The sequence below is a fragment of the Nicotiana sylvestris genome, chromosome 1 (genome assembly GCF_000393655.2).
Source record: "Nicotiana sylvestris chromosome 1, ASM39365v2, whole genome shotgun sequence".
Lineage (NCBI taxonomy): Eukaryota > Viridiplantae > Streptophyta > Magnoliopsida > Solanales > Solanaceae > Nicotiana > Nicotiana sylvestris.
The window spans coordinates 74,943,240-74,962,606 of NC_091057.1; the positions used below are offsets into that span (position 1 = coordinate 74,943,240).

Consider the following 19,367-nt stretch of genomic DNA (forward strand, 5'->3'; position numbering starts at 1 on the left):
AGTGTGAGCCAAGAAATGAGATGTGGAGTGCCTAAGGAAGGGTGTAACTACTTATATCCCATATGTTATTCTACCCCAATTCAAAAGCCTTAATTACAACCTGAAAGAAGTCATATTTAATTTCGAATCGAGTAAGCTTACATTAGTGGAGATTTTCATGAGGGACAAGTCTATGGTACTTGAAGCTTTACTTATGATATTCCTTTGTGAGAGAAGAGTGAAACTTTTATTGCTCTAGAAATTGAGTGTTAAATCTTAAAGCGAGTATGGCAAATGGAATTTAGAAGAGGAAGAGTTTGGAGTCCACCATGATTTAAATGAATGAACAAGAGTCCTTGATGAGTGAAGTCAATTCCTGAAGCTCAAATGTCACACTAGAGTTACATGCAAGTTGAATAATTTTGAAAAAATTGACACCTTGTTGAGAATGTATGAGTATTGTGGGTAATTGATGGTCCCAAATGAGTATAAATGACTTATAAGTGACTCTTTGAAATGAGCTTTCTCTGAGGGAAGGAGGGAACTAATCTAGTTGCTTGAGGACAAGAAAAGACTAAAGTTTGGAGGAGTTGATAAGAGTAGATTTTAACCACTTATTAGTGCCTTCTTGCTTTAGTTTTAGTCTAAAAATATTGATTTTGTATTCCAATCTAGTGAAAATGTATAAATTGCAGGTATGCTGGAGGATGTGAGCTCAATGAAGAAATATAACTCAAAGAGGAGATGTTCCAGCTCAAACAATCAAGAGGAGAAGTCACAGAATAGTGGGGTCCACAAAATTCCATCTGCGGTCGCAAATGCAGATTGCGGCCCGCAAAAAATGAAGTGTTGTCACAAATTACACCCTGAAGCTTCAGAGGATTTTAACAGTAGTGCGGTTCGCACACCAAATTATGCGACCGCAGAAGCTGCTCGTAATAACAAGATTGAGAGATCAGAGAATATGCGAAAGAACAATGTTCATAAAGTATGGTCTGCATCCAAATTGTGTGGCCGCAGAAGCTGAAGTGCGGCCATAGAAGTTTATGCGCCACTAAAGAATCCCTCCAACTGAAAAGCATTGCAAGAGCAATAAACTGAAGTGCGGACCACAGATGAAATTATGCAGCCACAAAACCTCCTGAAGGGCATTTTTGCCAGGGAATTTCAGAGCACTATAAATAGATGAGAAGCACATTTTTAGGGCAACTTTTGTAGTGTAGCAGTTGTGAGCGGTTAGACTTAGCCATTTTAGGCAATTTATGACTACAATTAGAGAAGACCCATTAATTTTACCTTCTAATTTTAGCTTTATGTCTGTAACTACTTCTTCTTTTAAATTTTCTATATCTATGATTATGAGTAGCTAGATTTTATCTAGGGTTATGATTTAACCCTAGTGTGTAAAACTTATGGGTATTTAGTGTAGTGCTTGTTATTGATCGGGTGGATGTTACTTAGCCTTGTTTATGCTTTATATCTAGAATTAATGGTTGCAAATATTGATTCATGCCTATTTGACTTAGTTCTTACTTGAGAAAGAGGAACCTAGTCTAGGAAAACTTGGGTAACAAGAAATTGAACTAGTTGAAGTTTTTATTAGTTTGATTAAAGGATTTGAACTGGAGATATGGATAATCTAACTTGGAGTCATATCAATTGTTTAGATTGCTACCCATTTGGTCTTGAGAAAGCCAATAATCACTCTTTAACCAAGAGGTATCGAGTGTACTTGAGAATTAAGAGTCATAACTCACGCCGATGTACCAAACAAGCATAGATTTACTCTACCCATTAGGTTTATACCCAGAAAAAGGTTACAACCATAGGCTTTCCCCTTTATTTGAAAAAAATATCAAAAATATTTCATTCCTTATTTGTTTATTAGTTAGTTAAATCTCCTAGAAATAATTTAGATAACAATTTCCCACTTTTGTTTTTAAGCTAAATTTAGTTATTTTGTGTTCTTTTCTTAAGTGTTTACCATAGCACCAACTTAAATTCCACGTGGATTCGACCCTGACTCGGTTTGAGGATTATAATTGCAATGATCATTTCATACTCTTTAATTGGGTGTGAATTAGATGTGATAAAGCACCCATAAAAAGTAGCAAATAACAATTAAAACACCTACAAGGATAATTCCTTCTTATAAGATTAGGTAAAAGACTTACCTTTACTTAAGTCCTCTATTCGACCCTCAAACCGCATAGTAGACTCAAAATAATGTCGAGCAATCCAAAACTAGTCAAAAGTCATACAAACTAATCAATATATACTCAAAAATTCATAATTCATCTACTAGAGTAATTTCCCAACCTAATTTGGAAAGTTCATAAAAGTCACCCAAAGCCCACGTGCACGGATTCTGGAAATTTTCGTAGATAAATGTTACCCATGACCTTATGAACTCAAATATATAATTTATACTCAATTCCATAATCAATTTCGTAGTCACATCTTATTTTTACAAAACCCTAGATTTTTTAACATAACCCCATAGTTTTCACAATTTTATGTTACTCATAAACTATGTATTAAACTCACATTAGGTAGAAATCACTTATCTTACAATGATATATGAAAAATCCCTTTCCAAAATCTCCAAAATCGGCCAAGAAATGTGTAAAAATGAGAAAACGAGCCAAATCCTGATTTTTAAAAAGTTTCTGCCTAGTGATCCTTCTTTACGATCGCGGGATCCCCATCGCGATCGCTATGGCAAAATACCATAGCCCAGAAAAGTCTTTTTCGCAAACGCGACATAGCTCTCATGATCGTGATGCCTTACCTAGATAACCTTTAGAGAATATGAGCCAAGGCCTTCCATCTCCCTAGCCGACCTTCCTCTATACGAATGCGACCTAGCGATCGCGAGCACAAAGACCACTATCCCCAACACTCTACGATTGTAATGACCCAAATACGAAGAATAAAAATGCCCCAGCCCAAATCCTTCATCACGAACGCGAGAATCCCTCCGCGTTCGTGAAGAAGGAAACTAGTAGCAGAAAATCTGCCATTTTGGACTTAACTCTGGGTGGTTCGAAACACACCCGAGCTACCCGGGACCCCTTCCAAATGCATCAACAAGTTCATAAACTATCACGACCCAAAATCCAACTAGTAGTGAAGCCACCTAACCGAACCCACTAGCTAAGCCAATTAACAATAAACCAATTCAAATGAGATTCATTAAGAGTAGTAATGATAATACAACTGAACTTTTATACAAAAAATTACCAAGAACTGGTATTACAAAATATAAGCTTCTAATATTTTGATTTTACAAAACTGGTATGAAATATATACATCATCTGTTTGAAATATACATGAACAGATTAATAATTCTAAAGCTACCAAGAACAAAAGGTAGCTATGATCGGAACGCATGTACATCTTGAATACCAGCTTCCGCCAGACACAACAACATCAACATAAAAATTCTGCACGCAAGGTGCAGAAGTGTAGTATGAGTACAATCAATCCTATGTACTCAAAAAGTAACAAACCTAACCTTAGGTTGAAAGTTGTAACAAGCTGGGGCAACGGTCAGGGTCCAACACCAATGGACAATAACAACTCATAACAATATAATAAAAGTAGTACAAGAAACAACTCAAAGATATGATACTCAGCACGTCCACAATTACAGAAAAATAGGCATGCTTCTCAAGTATAATAGTAAAACCCAAATCTTTCACCGAATTCACCAAAATGTGAGTATATAAAAATCTATGATTTTCCCAAAAACTTTTAGCAACATATAAAATATGTCAACCTCAGATAGCATGAAGAAAGTACATCTTTATGCCTACATATCAATGTGCACGTGAAGCCATGAATGTCACAATACCGTGTAGCATGAGGGAACACATCTATATGCATGTATGTCAAGTATACATGGCAATGCAATGCATCACAGTGATGAACTCATGTACTCACACTCTCAAAGTACTCAATCTCACTATCTCGCACTCCCACTCATCATGATCAATCCCTCAGCACACTCAGTCCCTCAGCACTGTATGGTGCCTGCTGCAGTGCGCAGCCTGATCCCATCAATAGTAGTAAAGCATATCAGGCTTGCTGTGGCGTGCAGGCCGATACACATATAGGCTTGTTGCGGCGTGCAACCAAATCCACATATAACCATAAGGCCTGTTGCAGCATGCAACCCGATCCACATATATCCATAAGGCATGTTGTGGTGTGCAACCCGATCCACGTATCTCACTCACAACACAACTCTCAAGCCCCAACTCAATCATCTATATCTCTCGTCTCTTGGGCTCACAAATCTCATGCCAATCAGCCCAAGCAATGATAACATGTTGCGACAACAAATGATAACATAGACTGAGATATGATATGCAAATGAAAGAATATGACTGAGTATGTAACTGCAATTTAAGCAAATATCTCAACAACATAAATGACCTCAGTAGGTCTTAACTGAATAAGCATATAGCCTAAAATAGTTTCTAACATGGATCAAACCTCTATTACTCTAGCACGTAGAATTTCATGGATAAAGACAAGATTAGGTAACCACACAGTACCACCGAATCAACCAAATCATAATTCACACGGTGCACACCCACATGCCCGTTACCTAGAATGTGTGTCACCTTAACACTAAGCACATAACACGTATATTCAGGGTTTCATACCCTCAATACCAAGTTTAGAAGTGTTACTTACCTTGAACAAGCCGAATTCAATACCGAGAAAGCCATGATACTCCAAAAATGTCATCCCGCACATACCGACCTCTGAAAGGCTCGAATTAGCCAAAAGCAACTCAAGAACATCAAATAGTGCCAAAGGAAACAAACCCAATCGATAAAGGTCGAATCTTTAATCAACAACTCAAGTAAACCAAAAAGTCAAACCCGGGTCTGCACCTCGAAACCCGACAAAACTCACAAAATCCGACAACCCATTCAATTACGAGTCCAACCATACTAGTTTCACTCAAATCTAACTCTGAATCGATGCTCAAAACTCAAAAATTCACTTTATAAAATTTTAGACAAAACTCTCCAATTTCTCTCTTGAAATCATCAACCAAAAGCCAAAAACGAGGATAATCAAAACCGAGTAGAGAACACTTACCCCAATCCATATGGTGAAAATATCCTCAAAAAGTATCTCAATCCGAGCTCCAAATCACAAAATATGATAGAAGAACCAAAACCTCGAATTAAATAGAATCTGCCCAGGCATTTCCACACCTGTGACACCCTACATCACAACTATGACGTCGCTTCTGTGACAACATTTATGCTTCTATGACAACAACAAACCAGCTGACCCCTCGCACCTGCAAATCTCCTTTCTCTTCTGTGCAACCGCAAGTGCGAAGAGAAACTCGCTTCTACGCTCTAGCTCGTTTTTGCGTTCCATACCTTCGCTTTTGCGATGTCGCAGAGGCGCCCAAATTTTCCGCAGTTGCGAATACTTCGCACCCAGATTTCACCCACTTCTGCGATAACAGATCGCATCTGCGAATTCGCTTTAGTGACCAAGACTCCGGAGATGCGGCTACACCAGCACCAAAAATCTTCAGCAATGCAACAAGAGATAAAAATGATCCGAACCACGTCCGTAACTCACCCGAGCCCCTAGGGACCCCTCCAAATATACCAATAAATCCCATAACATAACACAGACCAGCTCGAGGCCTCAAATCATGCATAACAACATCAAAACAACGAATCACACCTCAAATCAAATATAATGAACTTTGAATCTTTCAACTTCCAAAACTCGTGGCAAAACATATCAAATCAACTCAAAATGGACTCAAATTTTGCACATAGGTCCCAAATGACATAACGAAGCTATAAAATTCATGGAACTACAATTTGAACCCGATCTCTTCAAATTCAACTTCCGGTCAACTCATGAACATTGAAAACCTTCAAATTTTCAACTTTCGCCAATAAGTGCCGAAACCTTCTAGAAATATCCAAATGCAAATTCGGGCATACGCCCAAGTCCAATATCACCATCCGGACCTAACAGAATCATCAAAACTCCGATCCAAGGTTAAATAAGCAAAAGTCAAACTTGGTCAGCACTTCCAACTTAAAGATTCAAACATGAAATTCATTCTTCCAACCTAATTTCGAAACACATGAAAACCAAAATCAACGATTCACACAAGTCATAATACATCCTATGAAGTTACTCAAGACTTCAAATGGCTGAACAGAATGCAAATGCTCAAAACTGTCGGTCGGATCGTTGCATTCTCCCGCACTTAAAGATACACTCGTCCTTGAACGTGCCTAAAGTCATTCCAAAGCCATTAAATTGCCATGTAACCATACCATGAACTTACCCGGGATGATCCCACGTCACCCCAATCCATATAATCCTGACGACACAACATAACTGAATATCCTTAATTCAACCTTAGCCCATAAACCTTGGAACTCAATTTCCAACATTCGAAATTCCTTACAAGACCCGAATCTCGCACCTACAAACTATATAAGTCTGAACAAGCTATAACCAAAGCCCAAGATTCAATCACATGATATACCACATAACTAAGATGCTCACAAGAATAACCTCTGACCACAGTAGCTGTAAAAACAAACCTAATACAGATAATGAACCTCGTCCCAAATAAACCTCTCTCAAAACCTTCGTACACTACCGGTGAGGAACAAAACACACAGAAACTCATAACCTCTCATCATATCATCAAGTCTTGTAGTTCTCTCGCCCAACCAGAATCCACAGCTCAAATACTAGGCTGACTTCCGATATTACTCTCCCCAACATACCATAATCAAATTCGATAGCAATCACTTCTGGCCCAAAGATTTCACCTCATCAAATACAATCTACTCTAATGACATGCCACACCAATACTTCCTAGAGCCGCAAATCGTTCAATTCGTGCACCAATACACAACAACTCAAATGCACCCAAAAATGAAAAATGACTCAAATGAGAGAACCGTCCCGCAAGCTCAACAAGTACCACCACAACGCAATTCTAAGAACCCATCACATAGTGTAGAACCAAAACGCATGAATCTATCACAAAGGATCATATCCCATCATAACCCCGTTGCAATATGTGACCTATCCAAACATTGATCCATATGAAATACCTCGATCCCCATGGCTCAAAATCAACAACCACAAGCAATTCGAAACCAAGTACATGAAGTGCATAACCATAACTATGGAGAAGCGAATAAAACTATGTACCACAGCCTAGAAAGAACATAACCATGGCGCAATCAACCATTCAACACCCTAATAACCATCTCGCTCAAATTCCGCTACAAGGCTCGTACCGAACCATATCATGAGTGCATATAACCAACAAATCATAACCTCTCGTATCATAGAAGAGTAACACATAGAACATATTGAACACGAACAAGCTCGCTCTAACCGAATGACACACTTTTCTGCAATAACGGTAACGAGTCACTAAATCCCACCCGGTGTAGAATACACATCCTCCCCGGGCCTACCAATGGGCCCCCAAATCAACTCCGATCATCTCCAAATGGATAAATAGCCGTTTAAAAGTTCACAATAACCTAACCATAGAACATACTACCATCTAGCTAACTTTGGACATATCTTAACAGTCCGCAATCCACGAAACAATCTGCTTTTAAGAACTCCCAGTCTCCATATCCCTAGAACACATGAATCGTTATAGCTCATCCCAACTCCACCACTTGAATGAATAATGCATCTCGCATACACAATTCTCCCCATGTGAAATACTTCTATACTCTTCCATGCCACACAGCAAAAACCTGAGTATCAGTAGTCAATCAACCAGGTGAGTACCGTAATACCAATGAAGCATTCGTAAGTCAAAACACAGTGCGCATTTTAGAATGTGCACCTTTCTGAGGAAATACCAAGTAGTAATAGCATTTATCTAGTCATCTAAAATCGTTCATGTTGTCTAAGAATTCATTACCTTCCCTTTAAAACTAAACTGCGACCTTGAACATGCAAATCTCAACCCCACACAATACACCACATCTATCATGACATCATATGAAAAGCACGAGAAACTCATTATCAACTCTGAGTCACACGTAGAGTACATACTTAATTAGCTAGGAACCTTTCACATGATCCCATCCAGTAGAAAATCCAAGGACCTGGTTCTTTGAGCAGTTAGTCATACTTTGCTAATCATCAAAACTTCAATACTCAACAAATGTATCCTTTTTGATGATGACAAACTTTGTACACATAACCAGACAATCACATTAAAGAACCAGATGATCACAACAATCACTAGTGACATGTATGTTCAAAACCCACAACCTTCCAACCTTATCTTTCCTTTTTGGCATAATTGAAAAAACACAAACACATGTTAGACATTAAGCACAGATAATGTAAGATTCAAGGCCAAACAAGCGACAACCCAAGCATAATAAAGGGAAAATAAACTAGGCTGATGATCCAAAAGAGTACAAAGCAATAAAGTAGAGTAATATGAGATATTAAGTAATGCCAAAAGAAGCCTAGGGCCTTGTCTTTATCATTAGAAAAAAATAAACTAAGCATATTGCACTCTACTCAGACTAAGATAGAAGAAACAAAAGATAAGGCATCACTAGAATAGTAAAATAACTAAGGACACTGGAAAGGAATAAGTTCAAAAGTGAGAGGCAGAGGGGGTCAAAGCTTTCACAAGGGTAGAAATATGTTGAGCATGGGCCTCCCTATCTCTTCGGAGTTCTTCCCTAAGTTGCTTAGTTTCCTTTCTCAGCTCATTATTGTCTTCATGAAGCTTGACATTCTCTTCAAAAACCAACTCCAATCTCTTGCTGAGTTCTGCAACCTTACTTCTCCCAAGAAGAATAGCAGATTATGTGGGTCCTCTAGCTTTGATCTCCGCATTGCCACACTGCTTGAGGATAACAACATCCAAAACATCATTGTGGTTTTCAAACTTAAGCTCATGCAAGACAATGTTAGGCTTGTCAAATAACTCAGTCAACATGAAATCATATGGCATAGCATGCTTTGGTTTAGAGGTATCTGTAGCTCTTGCCATGTGCTGAATCATCAGGCTAGAAAGATTGATAGGTCGACCAGTGTCAAGCAGTTCCATCACATCCATGTCTAGCAGAGTAGCTTAATTCCTTCTCTCAGATCTTGAAAGAATCCAGGAGTTGACAAACTGAAATAGTAGCTTGTGAAAGGGAGTCATATCAGTCTTGTACACTTTTTGGGGAGCATCTAGTTCAAACTTTTGGGAGAACTTCCTGGTGACCAAAATTCCAGTGTCAACATCATTGTCTATGGTTGGCCACTTCTTCTTCAAATAATTGTCAAATCCCAAAGAAGGGATATTCAGAAGTAGCCTCAGTTCCTTAGCATCAAACTCCATGTCAAAGCCCCCTACTTTACTCTTGACTACCTTCCCATCAAAAATGAAATTTGTATAGAACTCCACCATAGCAGGAACACATACTGGGGGAAAGCTTTGACCAACATGTGCTTCCACCCTTGTAGCTCCAGTTTCTCAACCAGTTGAGTCATTCTCTTCTCATTAGCGTTCGCTAGAATCTTTCCATTTAGTACTTTTCTATTCCTAAAAACTCTGTGAGTCGATCAACTACAGCTATCAGATCCTTTCTTGTCTTACCCCTACTTGCTCTTGCAGAAGAGACAACAGGTTTAGTGACTTTGGCACCCCTTTTCTTTGGTGTAGTAAACTTTGCTGGCAAGGCTGAGTCAGATTCATCTTCTCCATCCACCTCAGCAACAGGTTCTACAATTAAAAAATTTCTTCTTTGGCTCCTTTGCACTTCTATACTCCTTCATGATTTGTGCATCAACAACCTTTCTTTTACTCCTTGTGAGGGGAGTTCTATCTTGAGGAACCACTCCTTTCCTTGTTGAGACTGCTATCTTTGTAGCTTTTACAGTGTTCTTTCTGGACTTTTTCCCTACCTCAGATAGTGGCATATCATCTTCGTCACTGCTAACTTCTTCATCTCCAATGAAAGGATTTAACAGAGACCTAGGTTCTTGAGCCCTTGTCTCTTCACCAATTTCTTCTAAAGGGACTATGAAAGTGTTTCCAATTGTCATAGAACCTTCATATTCCTCACTCACATTCCCCTCTTCTTCCTCACTCTCATCATCACCTCCTTCACTCTTACTTACCTTTTCTTGATCCTATCCCTTACTTTCAAAAACCTCTTATTCTTCACTCTAATTTTCTTCTTCTACAGAATTTTTAGCCTGTTCACCTGTCTTATCCTCTGTATCACTCTCCTTCTCATCTCCAGATACTCCCTCATTCTACTCTTTTCTTCTTCATTAGCTATGTTTTGAGCATTATGTTCCTCATGACTGGTCACAACTTCTTCTTCTTTTTCACCTTCATCATCTTCCTTATCCTAAGTCTAACTAAAATCAAGGCCATCAGAAGCCTCTTTTTGCATTTGTTCTTTTCGTCCTTCCCCCTCAAACACATGCGCTCTTCTACCGTGGATTTCTCCACTGGTGACTTCTCACTCATAGGTGGAAGAGTATCTAGGGATGCAACATCTATAGAAAAACCAAAACATCTAACTTGGAAGTAGGATGTGGTACCTGATAACTAGTGCATATACCTGATTCCCCCTAAATCATAGATTCCTTGACTCCAGTGTAACCGTGCATAGCAGCCTCAAGTACTTTCTTGACAGATTTTCTTAAAGTTGCTTTAACCTTTGCTGACTTAGAGGTACTTTTTGTAGGAAGCTCAGGTGCATCGGTAGTTGCTTTTGAAGGAGGGTGTACAGTAGAGATGAGAATGATAGGAACAAGAGCAGTAGGAATAGGGGAGGATGAGGTAGGTATGGTAGAGGATATTGAAGGAGAAGGAGCAGGTGTGGGTGTGAGTTCTCTTGAAGGCTTGTCATTTTTCTTAGATTTGGGCTTCTATATTTTGGATTTTGCTTTAGCCTTGGTTGATGATTTAGCTTTAGACGGTGTTTGACTGGCTTTAAGCATGGTGATCACATAAGAGACTTGAAGAAGAGAAAGATTCTTGATAATTACTTTCGATTCTTGCTTAGGGTTTAAGAGAAACAGTGATGTTAGAGAAGCTGATCATAAGAGCCTTTTAAAGGCGTTACTTCTAATTTAACTAGAAGAGAGAAGGTGACCAAATTTGAGTTCTAACGGCACACTTATAACGTTTTTAGGAGTAATTAATTTCTAATTTCAAAGGGATTCCCCCTTACTCTTTGACTAGAAGACGATTAGAAGTGATGTCAACGGAATTAAAAGCCAGAGTATAGCAGTAATTTTAGAATATAAAGTCATAGTGACTTAAGACAGTATGGCACATACATAAGTCAAAGAACCAACTCCTTATTCGTTTCTGGATAAAGCTTCAGCACTTCATACTAGTATTATGTAACACAGTTATCAACCATATTTTCTAAGCAAGTGTGTGAGCTTAATACAAGCACAAAGCTGACTCAAACATATTGTACTTAATTATCTGCGTCTTATTATACTTTTCTAACTAATCACTGGGAGTCAACTTAGTGGGAGGAGTTGATTAAACTTAGTTCTAGTCTATTTCTTTCAAAGTGATCCCTACTCAGAGCTTTAGTAAAAAAAATATCAGTGATTTGATCTTCAGTTTTACAGAAGTTAATTGAGATATTCCCCTTTTCAACATTGTCTCTGAGAATGTGATGTCTTATGTCAATGTGCTTGGTTATCTTATGCTGACATGGATTTTAGCAATGTTTATGGGACTGGTGTTATCACAAAAAATGGGAACACAATCAACAAATATACCATAGTCTATTAGTTATTGTCTTATCCATAGTAACTAAGCACAACAGGATGTTGCTGCCACATATTCAGCCTCAATTGTAGATAAGGCCACCGAGTTTTGCTTCTTGGTTCCCTAAGACACCAGACAAGAACGTAGAAAATTAGTTGTTCTTGTCAACATGAAAACCTGTATAGTCAGCATCAGTATAACCAACTAGATCAAAGTTGTATCCTCTGGGATACAATAGACAGAGGTCAAGGGTCCCCTTGAGATATCTTAATATTCGTTTGACAGCCTTTAGGTGAGATTCATTGGGATTTTTCTGAAATCTTACACATAATCCCACACTAAACACTATATCAAGCCTGTTTGTTGTGAGGTACAACAGTGAGCCAATCATTCCTTTTTATAGCTTCCGTTCCATATTTTTCCCTTCTTTCATCAAGGTCCAGCTTTGTTGCAATTGCAATGGGAATATCAATGGAATTAGATGAGTCCATGTTGAATTTCCTCAGTAACTCTTTAATATATTTTTGTTGATGTATCATGGTTCCAGTAGGTGTTTGCTTGATTTGCAGTCCTAGAAAGAAGTTCAATTCACCCATCATGTTCATTTCGAACTCATTTCCCATCATCTCAGCAAATTCCTTGCACATTGCTTCATTGGTGGTCCCGAAGATAATATCATCCACATACACTTGCACAATCAGAACATTCTTCCCTTTGCTCCTCAGAAATAGAGTGTTGTCCACCTTTTCTCTTAAAACGTTGTTGGCTAAGAGGAATTTTGAGAGTTGTTCATACCAAGCTCTAGGGGCTTATTTCAGACCATAAAGAGCTTTATCCTGTTTGAACATAAAGTCAGGAAATTCTTCACTTTCAAATCCAGGAGGTTGTTTGACAAACACTCCCTCCTTTAGGTACCCATTCAAAAAGGCACTCTTTACATCCATCTGTTATAAAGTGAATTTCATATGGGCAGCAAAGGCTATCAGCATTCTTATAGTCTCCATTCTAGCTACAGGTGCAAATGTCTCATCATATTCAATGCCCTCCTCTTGATTGTATCCCTAAACTACCAGGCTGGCCTTGTTCCTTGTGATATTTCCTTGTTCATCCAACTTTTATCTAAACACCCATCTGATACCTATGGTAGTTCTATTCTTGGGTTTCTGTACCTGGTGCTAGACCTTGCTTCTCTCAAATTGATTTAGCTCCTCTTACATGGCTATGATCTAATATGGATCCTTTAGAGCTTTTTTGATGGTCTTAGGCTCAACCTGTGAGAGGAATGTTGTGAGTGCACATAGATTTCTTATAGAAGACCTGGTTTGCACCCCTACATTTGGATCAGAGATGACATTCTCAAGAGGATGTGAGCTTTGATGCTTCCATGGTCTGAACTGTATACCCAAAGAAGATTCGCCCGAGGAGTGACCCAAAGGAACTGGTTCAGTAGGTGTGGCTTCATTATTCTAATTAGCAGTTAGAGTAGTTCTTTCTTCTTCTGATTCCTCATGATCACTGTCAATTTCCTTGTTGTTTTCAGATCCATCTTCATCAGATTCCTTTGTATCTACATCACCAGTGAATCCTATGTCATAATCTTCATCTTGCAGATCTTTCTCAACCAAATTGTTAGATTTGTCAAAAATAACATAAATATTTTCTTCCACACACATAGTCCTTTTATTAAAAACCTTATAGGCCTTACTATGTGGAGAGTAACCCAAGAAAATTCCCTCATCACTTCTATCATCAAACTTACCTAGAGCTTCTTTCCCATTATTGTGCACAAAACACTTGCACCCAAAGGCTCTCGGGTGAGTGATGTTGGGTTTCCTTCCTCGAAGTAACTCATAGGGAGTTCTCTCAAGAATGGGTCAGACCATGCATCTATTTAGCAGGTAGCAAGAAGTATTGATTGCCTCAGCCCAGAAATTCTTAGGCAGTCTACTGACAATCAACATGGTCCTTTGCATGTCTTCTAAGGATCTATTCTTTCTTTTTACAACTCCATTTTGTTGTGGAGTTCTAGGTGCAGAGAAATTATGGTCAATGCCATGTGAGCCACAGAACTCAAGGAATTTTGAATTTTCAAATCCAGTTCCATGGTCAGTTCTTATACTTAAAACATTACATTCTAGCTTTTGTTGAATAATTCTGACAAAAACATAGAAAACATCAAAGGTTTCATCTTTGGATCCCAAAAATAGAGTCCAGGTATACCTGGAGAAGTTATCAATAATCACAAACACATACCTCTTACCTCCTCTGCTCCTTATTTTCTCATTTGTCCACATAGATCCATGTGAAGGAGTTCCAGAGGTTTAGAGATATTTACAAACTTCTTAGATTTAAAGGATGACCTAACATGTTTCCCTCTAACACAGGCATCACATATCTTGTCAGATGTGAACTCAACTTTAGGTAGCCTAAGGACTAAGTCCTTTGCTGCCAACTTGTTGAGTTGAGAAAGACCGGCATGTCTATATCTTCTATGCCATAGTAGTGGATCATCTTCCACTAAATTCAAGCATGTGTTTTCACTCTAGGGAAGTGACATAATCGATATCTTGTAGACATTGTTACGTCTCTTGCACTTTAGCACAATTTCGTCAGTATCAAGCTTAGTGACAGTGCATATTTTAGAATTGAATTTTACCTCATTTCCTATGTCGCACATTTCAGAGATGCTAAGAAGATTGTGTTTAAGACCTACCATATAATACACATATTCTATAGCATGAGGGAGTGACTTTCCAACCTTGCCAATACCTATTATCTAGCCATTTTTCCCATTTTCAAATGACACACTCATTCCTTGGAAGGTGTTTAGTGAGAGGAAGTTTTTCTTTTCTCTAGTCATATGTCTTGAGCATCCACTGTCTAGATACCAGTCCTGATTATTTCCTCTCACCTTAGCCTGCACCAAAATTCACAAGTTAGTTTTAGAAACCCAGACTAGCTTGGGTCCCTTTTTGTTGGAAAACGGATGAATCAGATCCCTTCTTGCCCAGAAGGGGAGAGGATTAGAAGCTATTTTCTCGTTAAGCTTAATCCACTTAGTATGGACAGGAGGATTAACCATTGGATCCTCTTCCTTCTTCATATTTTTAGCAATACCAAAGGTGTTTCTAAACTAAGCATGAATTAAGGCATGACAAGTGTCTCTAAAGTGTCCTACTCTTCCACAATGAGTGCACATGTTATTATCATAAATTCCAACATACTTTGGGTCAAACATAGGGACAGGTTTTCTGTAGCCAATTCCAGATTTGTTAGAGCTATTGTTTTCATTCAGCCAATTCAAGGCATCAGAAGATCTGTGCCATTTTCATAGTCTAGAGAATTCACAATTAGCCTTTTTTAGGTTTTCATGCAAGACTTTATTTCTACATTCAGCATCACAAAGATTATCATTAATAATTTTAATTCCTTTTCAAACTTACCCTGTAGATCACTCATTTTTCCTTTGCCATATGTATCAGGAGACTTCTCATTCTCAGAAGTAAGTTCAAGAACCTGGTTCTTAAGGTCGATGACCTATTTCTCTAAACTAGCTTTGTTAGATTCAAGCTCTTTGATATCAAGTTTGACACACAAAAGGTTACTGATTATCTAATAATTTTCATCACTCATTTTATCCATTTCATTCATTAAGGTCACAATTATGGCTATCGGTTGCTTTTTGGACATAGCATGAATATTTTCTTTCAATTTAGATATACTTACCTGGTTTTCCTCATTCTCAGTTTCTGAATCACTCGTGGACATCATTCCGATCACTTTTCCCTCAATTTTTGATTCTTCAATTGCCATCAAATCCACTTCAATGTTTTCATTTCCAAAGTCAGTTTCCAAGGTCCTCCATATATCATGAGCAGAGATACAAGAGAACACTCTGAGGAGGGTGTTTCTAGACAGTCTTCTGTAGAGCAAGTCCTTTGCTTTGGCATTTTTCTAAACTAGTTGACGATCTTCCTCATCATATTCCTCTTCCCGTTTGTTGCACTTGTTACCTTCACCATCCAATTTGGTTGGGAGAATTGGTCCATGACTGACAATTACACATAGGTTAAAATCAGTAGCCTGAAGAAATGTTTCCATACATAGCTTCCATTCATCATAGTGGTGTTCATCAAACAAAGAAGGTCTTCCAATGTTCATTCCAAGCTGTAATGGGGTTTTTGTCTTCACAGCTTGGTGTTCATCAATCACAGCATAGAGACTTATAGCCTCATCCTCCTTTTCTTCCTCTTGATCACTTCCACTATCCTCATATGCTACCAAGAATGCCTGCTTTATTGCTTCAGTAAATCCTTTGCTTAGGATTTTTTCTTTGTTGGAACACTTTTCTCTCATCTTCTCCCATTTTTCCTTTTCAGCTCGTTCTTTCCTCCACTTGATTTACCATATTGGGCAGTACTTTACCATGTGATCTAGATTTCCACACTTGTAGCACCCATCATAGTTAGCTTTGTCGATCTGCTTGTGCTTACTACTAGTCTCTCTCTTGGATGCACTTTTGGAATTCTTCATGAACCTCTTGAACTTAGCAAACATTACTAGATCAGGATCATCATAGTCAGATTCATCATCCTCAGATGCTTTAATAACCAAGGCTTTATCCTTTTTTGGTTCTTCTTTACGCAGTTCTATCTGTCTCATTTCATCAGTTTTTAAGTTTCCAACCAACTCATCAAGTGAGAGTTTATCCAATTCCTTGGCTTCCTGGATTGTAGTGACTTTGATTCCCATGAAGCTGGAAATATTCTTAGAACTTTGCTAACCAACTCTTCTGAGGTAAACACTTTTTCAAGTGATTTCAGTTTATTGGTTATTATAGTGAATGTAGTCATCATATCCTATATGGGCTCATACTCCTTCATGGAGAAAAGCTCATAGTTTCTCATGAGTAGTTCAATCTATGATCTCTTTACTTGATTTGTTCTTTCATGAGCAGTTTGGAGTGCATCTTATATCTGCTTCGCATTAGAGCATACAGAAATTCTATTGTACTCATCAAGATGAAGTCCACAGATAAGGATTTTTTTAGCCTTTGCATTCTTCTCCATCATCCTAAAATATGTTGCCACAAATTCGGAGGGGTCCTTAGGAACTGTTTCACTTTGTGCATTTTGTTTAGTAGGAATCAAAGGACCTTGGTAAACTATGGTCCATAGTTCATAGTCATCAGTTATCAAGAAATATTCCATTCTTGCTTTCCACCAACTGTAATATTTTCCATTGAACAAGGGTGGTCTGGTAGTTGATTGTCCTTCATTAATTCCAAGTGGAACACTCATCTTTCTTCCAATATCTCTCTAGGTGTTAGCTATGTAAATGAGAGAACCCGCTCTGATACCAATTGTTAGTTTGAGTGCCCGTATGGATTACTAAAGAACTTGGTTCTTTACCATGTTCCTTAAAAGTAAAGTAAATAAGCAATAAAATGAACACAATGATTTTACGTAAAAAATCACCCGGCTCAAAAGATACAAAAACCACGACTTACCACGTATGATTTTCAACTCCAACTCTACTAGAAAAATGAGCCAAAATGTATTAATTATAAGACTGTTATTCAATACTCTCTAGTACTTCTACTACTCCGATTTGCTTCACAAGTTACTCTAACTTGTAAAGCAAAATACTCACTCCAACTCACTAACTCTTTATGATATATAATTACAACTCAATTTCCTAAAACACATTCACTAGACTGACTCGGAAGAATACAAAGCAAGTACTCAACACAAGTAAAAATAACTTCTAACACCTTAGTTGATATGTGAAAGGATAGCTCAGACGTCCAAACTCATTCCTATTTAAACACGACTTGAGATCTTCTAGGAGTCCTATTCATAGTCAGCTTCCTCTTTGATAGGACTCCTACTGTTTCAAGGATTCCACAAGCTTTGGAACTTTTGTCTCTGACTGCATTATTAGTATTGTAATGACCCGGACGGTCGTTTCATGAGTTACCGCTCCATTTCCCCCATTTCTGCTTCTTATTGTCTTGTTCAGTTGTATTATGTGATATCGGGTTGGTTGGTTTAGGTTCGGAGAGGTTTTAGAAAGGAATGAGACACTTAGTCTCTTTTGAGTAAGCTTAGGTTGGAAAAGTCAACCGGATTTTGACTTATGTGAAAAGGGCTCGGATGTGAATTCTAATGGTTCATATAGCTTCGGGAGATGATTTAGGACTTAGGAGCGTGATCAGAATGTATTTTGGAGGTCCGGAGTAGATTTAGGCTTGAATTGGCAAAATTAGAATTTTGGCATTTTCTGGTTGATAGGTGAGATTTTGATATAGGGGTCGGAATGGAATTCTAGAAGTTGGAGTAGGTCCGTTGTGTCATTTGTGACGTGTGTGCAAAATTTTAGATCATTCGAACGAGGTTTTATAGACTTTTTTATCAAATAGCAATTTGGAAGTTTTTGGAATTCTTAGGCTTGAATCCGATGTCAATTGTTCTGAAGGTTGGAACAAGTTTGAATGAGGTTATGGGATATGTTAGCATGTTTGGTTGAGGTCCCGAATGCCTATGGTAAGTTTTAGGTGGTTGAACGGATCAAATTCATGTTGGAAAAGTTGTAGAAAATCTGCTTTTGGTGTTGCAGACAATTGGCCTTCGTGTTTGTGAGTGGGCTCTAGCGTTTGCGAAGGGGTAGGGCGTGAGGCAGGAAGTTTGAACTTCACATTTGCGATGTGTGTCCCGTTTTCGGGAAGGGTTAGGTGCAGTGTTCATTGCGAACGTGATGAGGTCCCGCGTTCGCGTAGAGTATTGGGAGCAGTTGGGGTCCAGGTTCCTTGTGCTTCGCGTTCGCGAGCTAGGTGTCTCGTTCGCAATAGGTTGAGGAGCTGAAGCTTCGCGTTCGCGTTCAGGATGTCGCGTTCGCAAAGAAGGATTTAGCGGTCAACAAATTTTACGCTTCACGTACGCGAGGCATTGACCACGTTCGCAATGAAGGAATTTTTAATTGCTGGGCAGAATGTTTAAAAGGCCATTTTAGCAATTTTTTGCCAAAGTTCACCATTTTTGAGTCGGTTTTGGAACTTCTTGAGGGAGATTGAAGAGGGAATCAAAGAGAACTTCTTGGAGGTAAGATTTATGGACTTAATACTCGATCCTATTGTGATTTCTACCTAATTAAACATGAAATTTGGTTGATTTGAAGCCTAGAATTGGGGAGTTAGGGCTTGGAAATTGGAGACCTTAATCTAGGGATTTGAGGGGTCATTTTGTGGTTGGATTTTTTGTATTCTTGGTATGTATGAACTCGTGGGAGGATGAGGATTCCACTGATATGACTTTTATTGAATTTCGAGATATGGGCCCAGGGGTCGGGTTGGACCAATTTCGGGATTTTTTGAATAATTTGATTATTTTCGCATGGGCTTCATTCCCTTAGCATATATTGATATTGTAATTCTGATTTTGGATAGATTCGATGCGAGTTGAGGCCGAGGCGAGAGGCAAAGGCATCGCAGAGTAGTATTTCATCTCGTTTGAGGTAAGTAACCATTGTAAATCTGGACCTAAGGGTATGAAACCCTGGTAATTCGTATTGTTTTGATAAATGA

General features: G+C 38.5%; 1 protein-coding gene across 1 annotated transcript; it reads right to left on the reverse strand.

Annotated features, from left to right (window-relative positions):
* Positions 1-16,755: 16,755 nt before the first annotated feature.
* Positions 16,756-17,085, reverse strand: LOC138871468 (uncharacterized). Its single transcript, XM_070149351.1, has one exon. The coding sequence runs from the start codon at positions 17,083-17,085 to the stop codon at positions 16,756-16,758; it is 330 nt and encodes a 109-aa protein (XP_070005452.1).
* Positions 17,086-19,367: the final 2,282 nt, after the last annotated feature.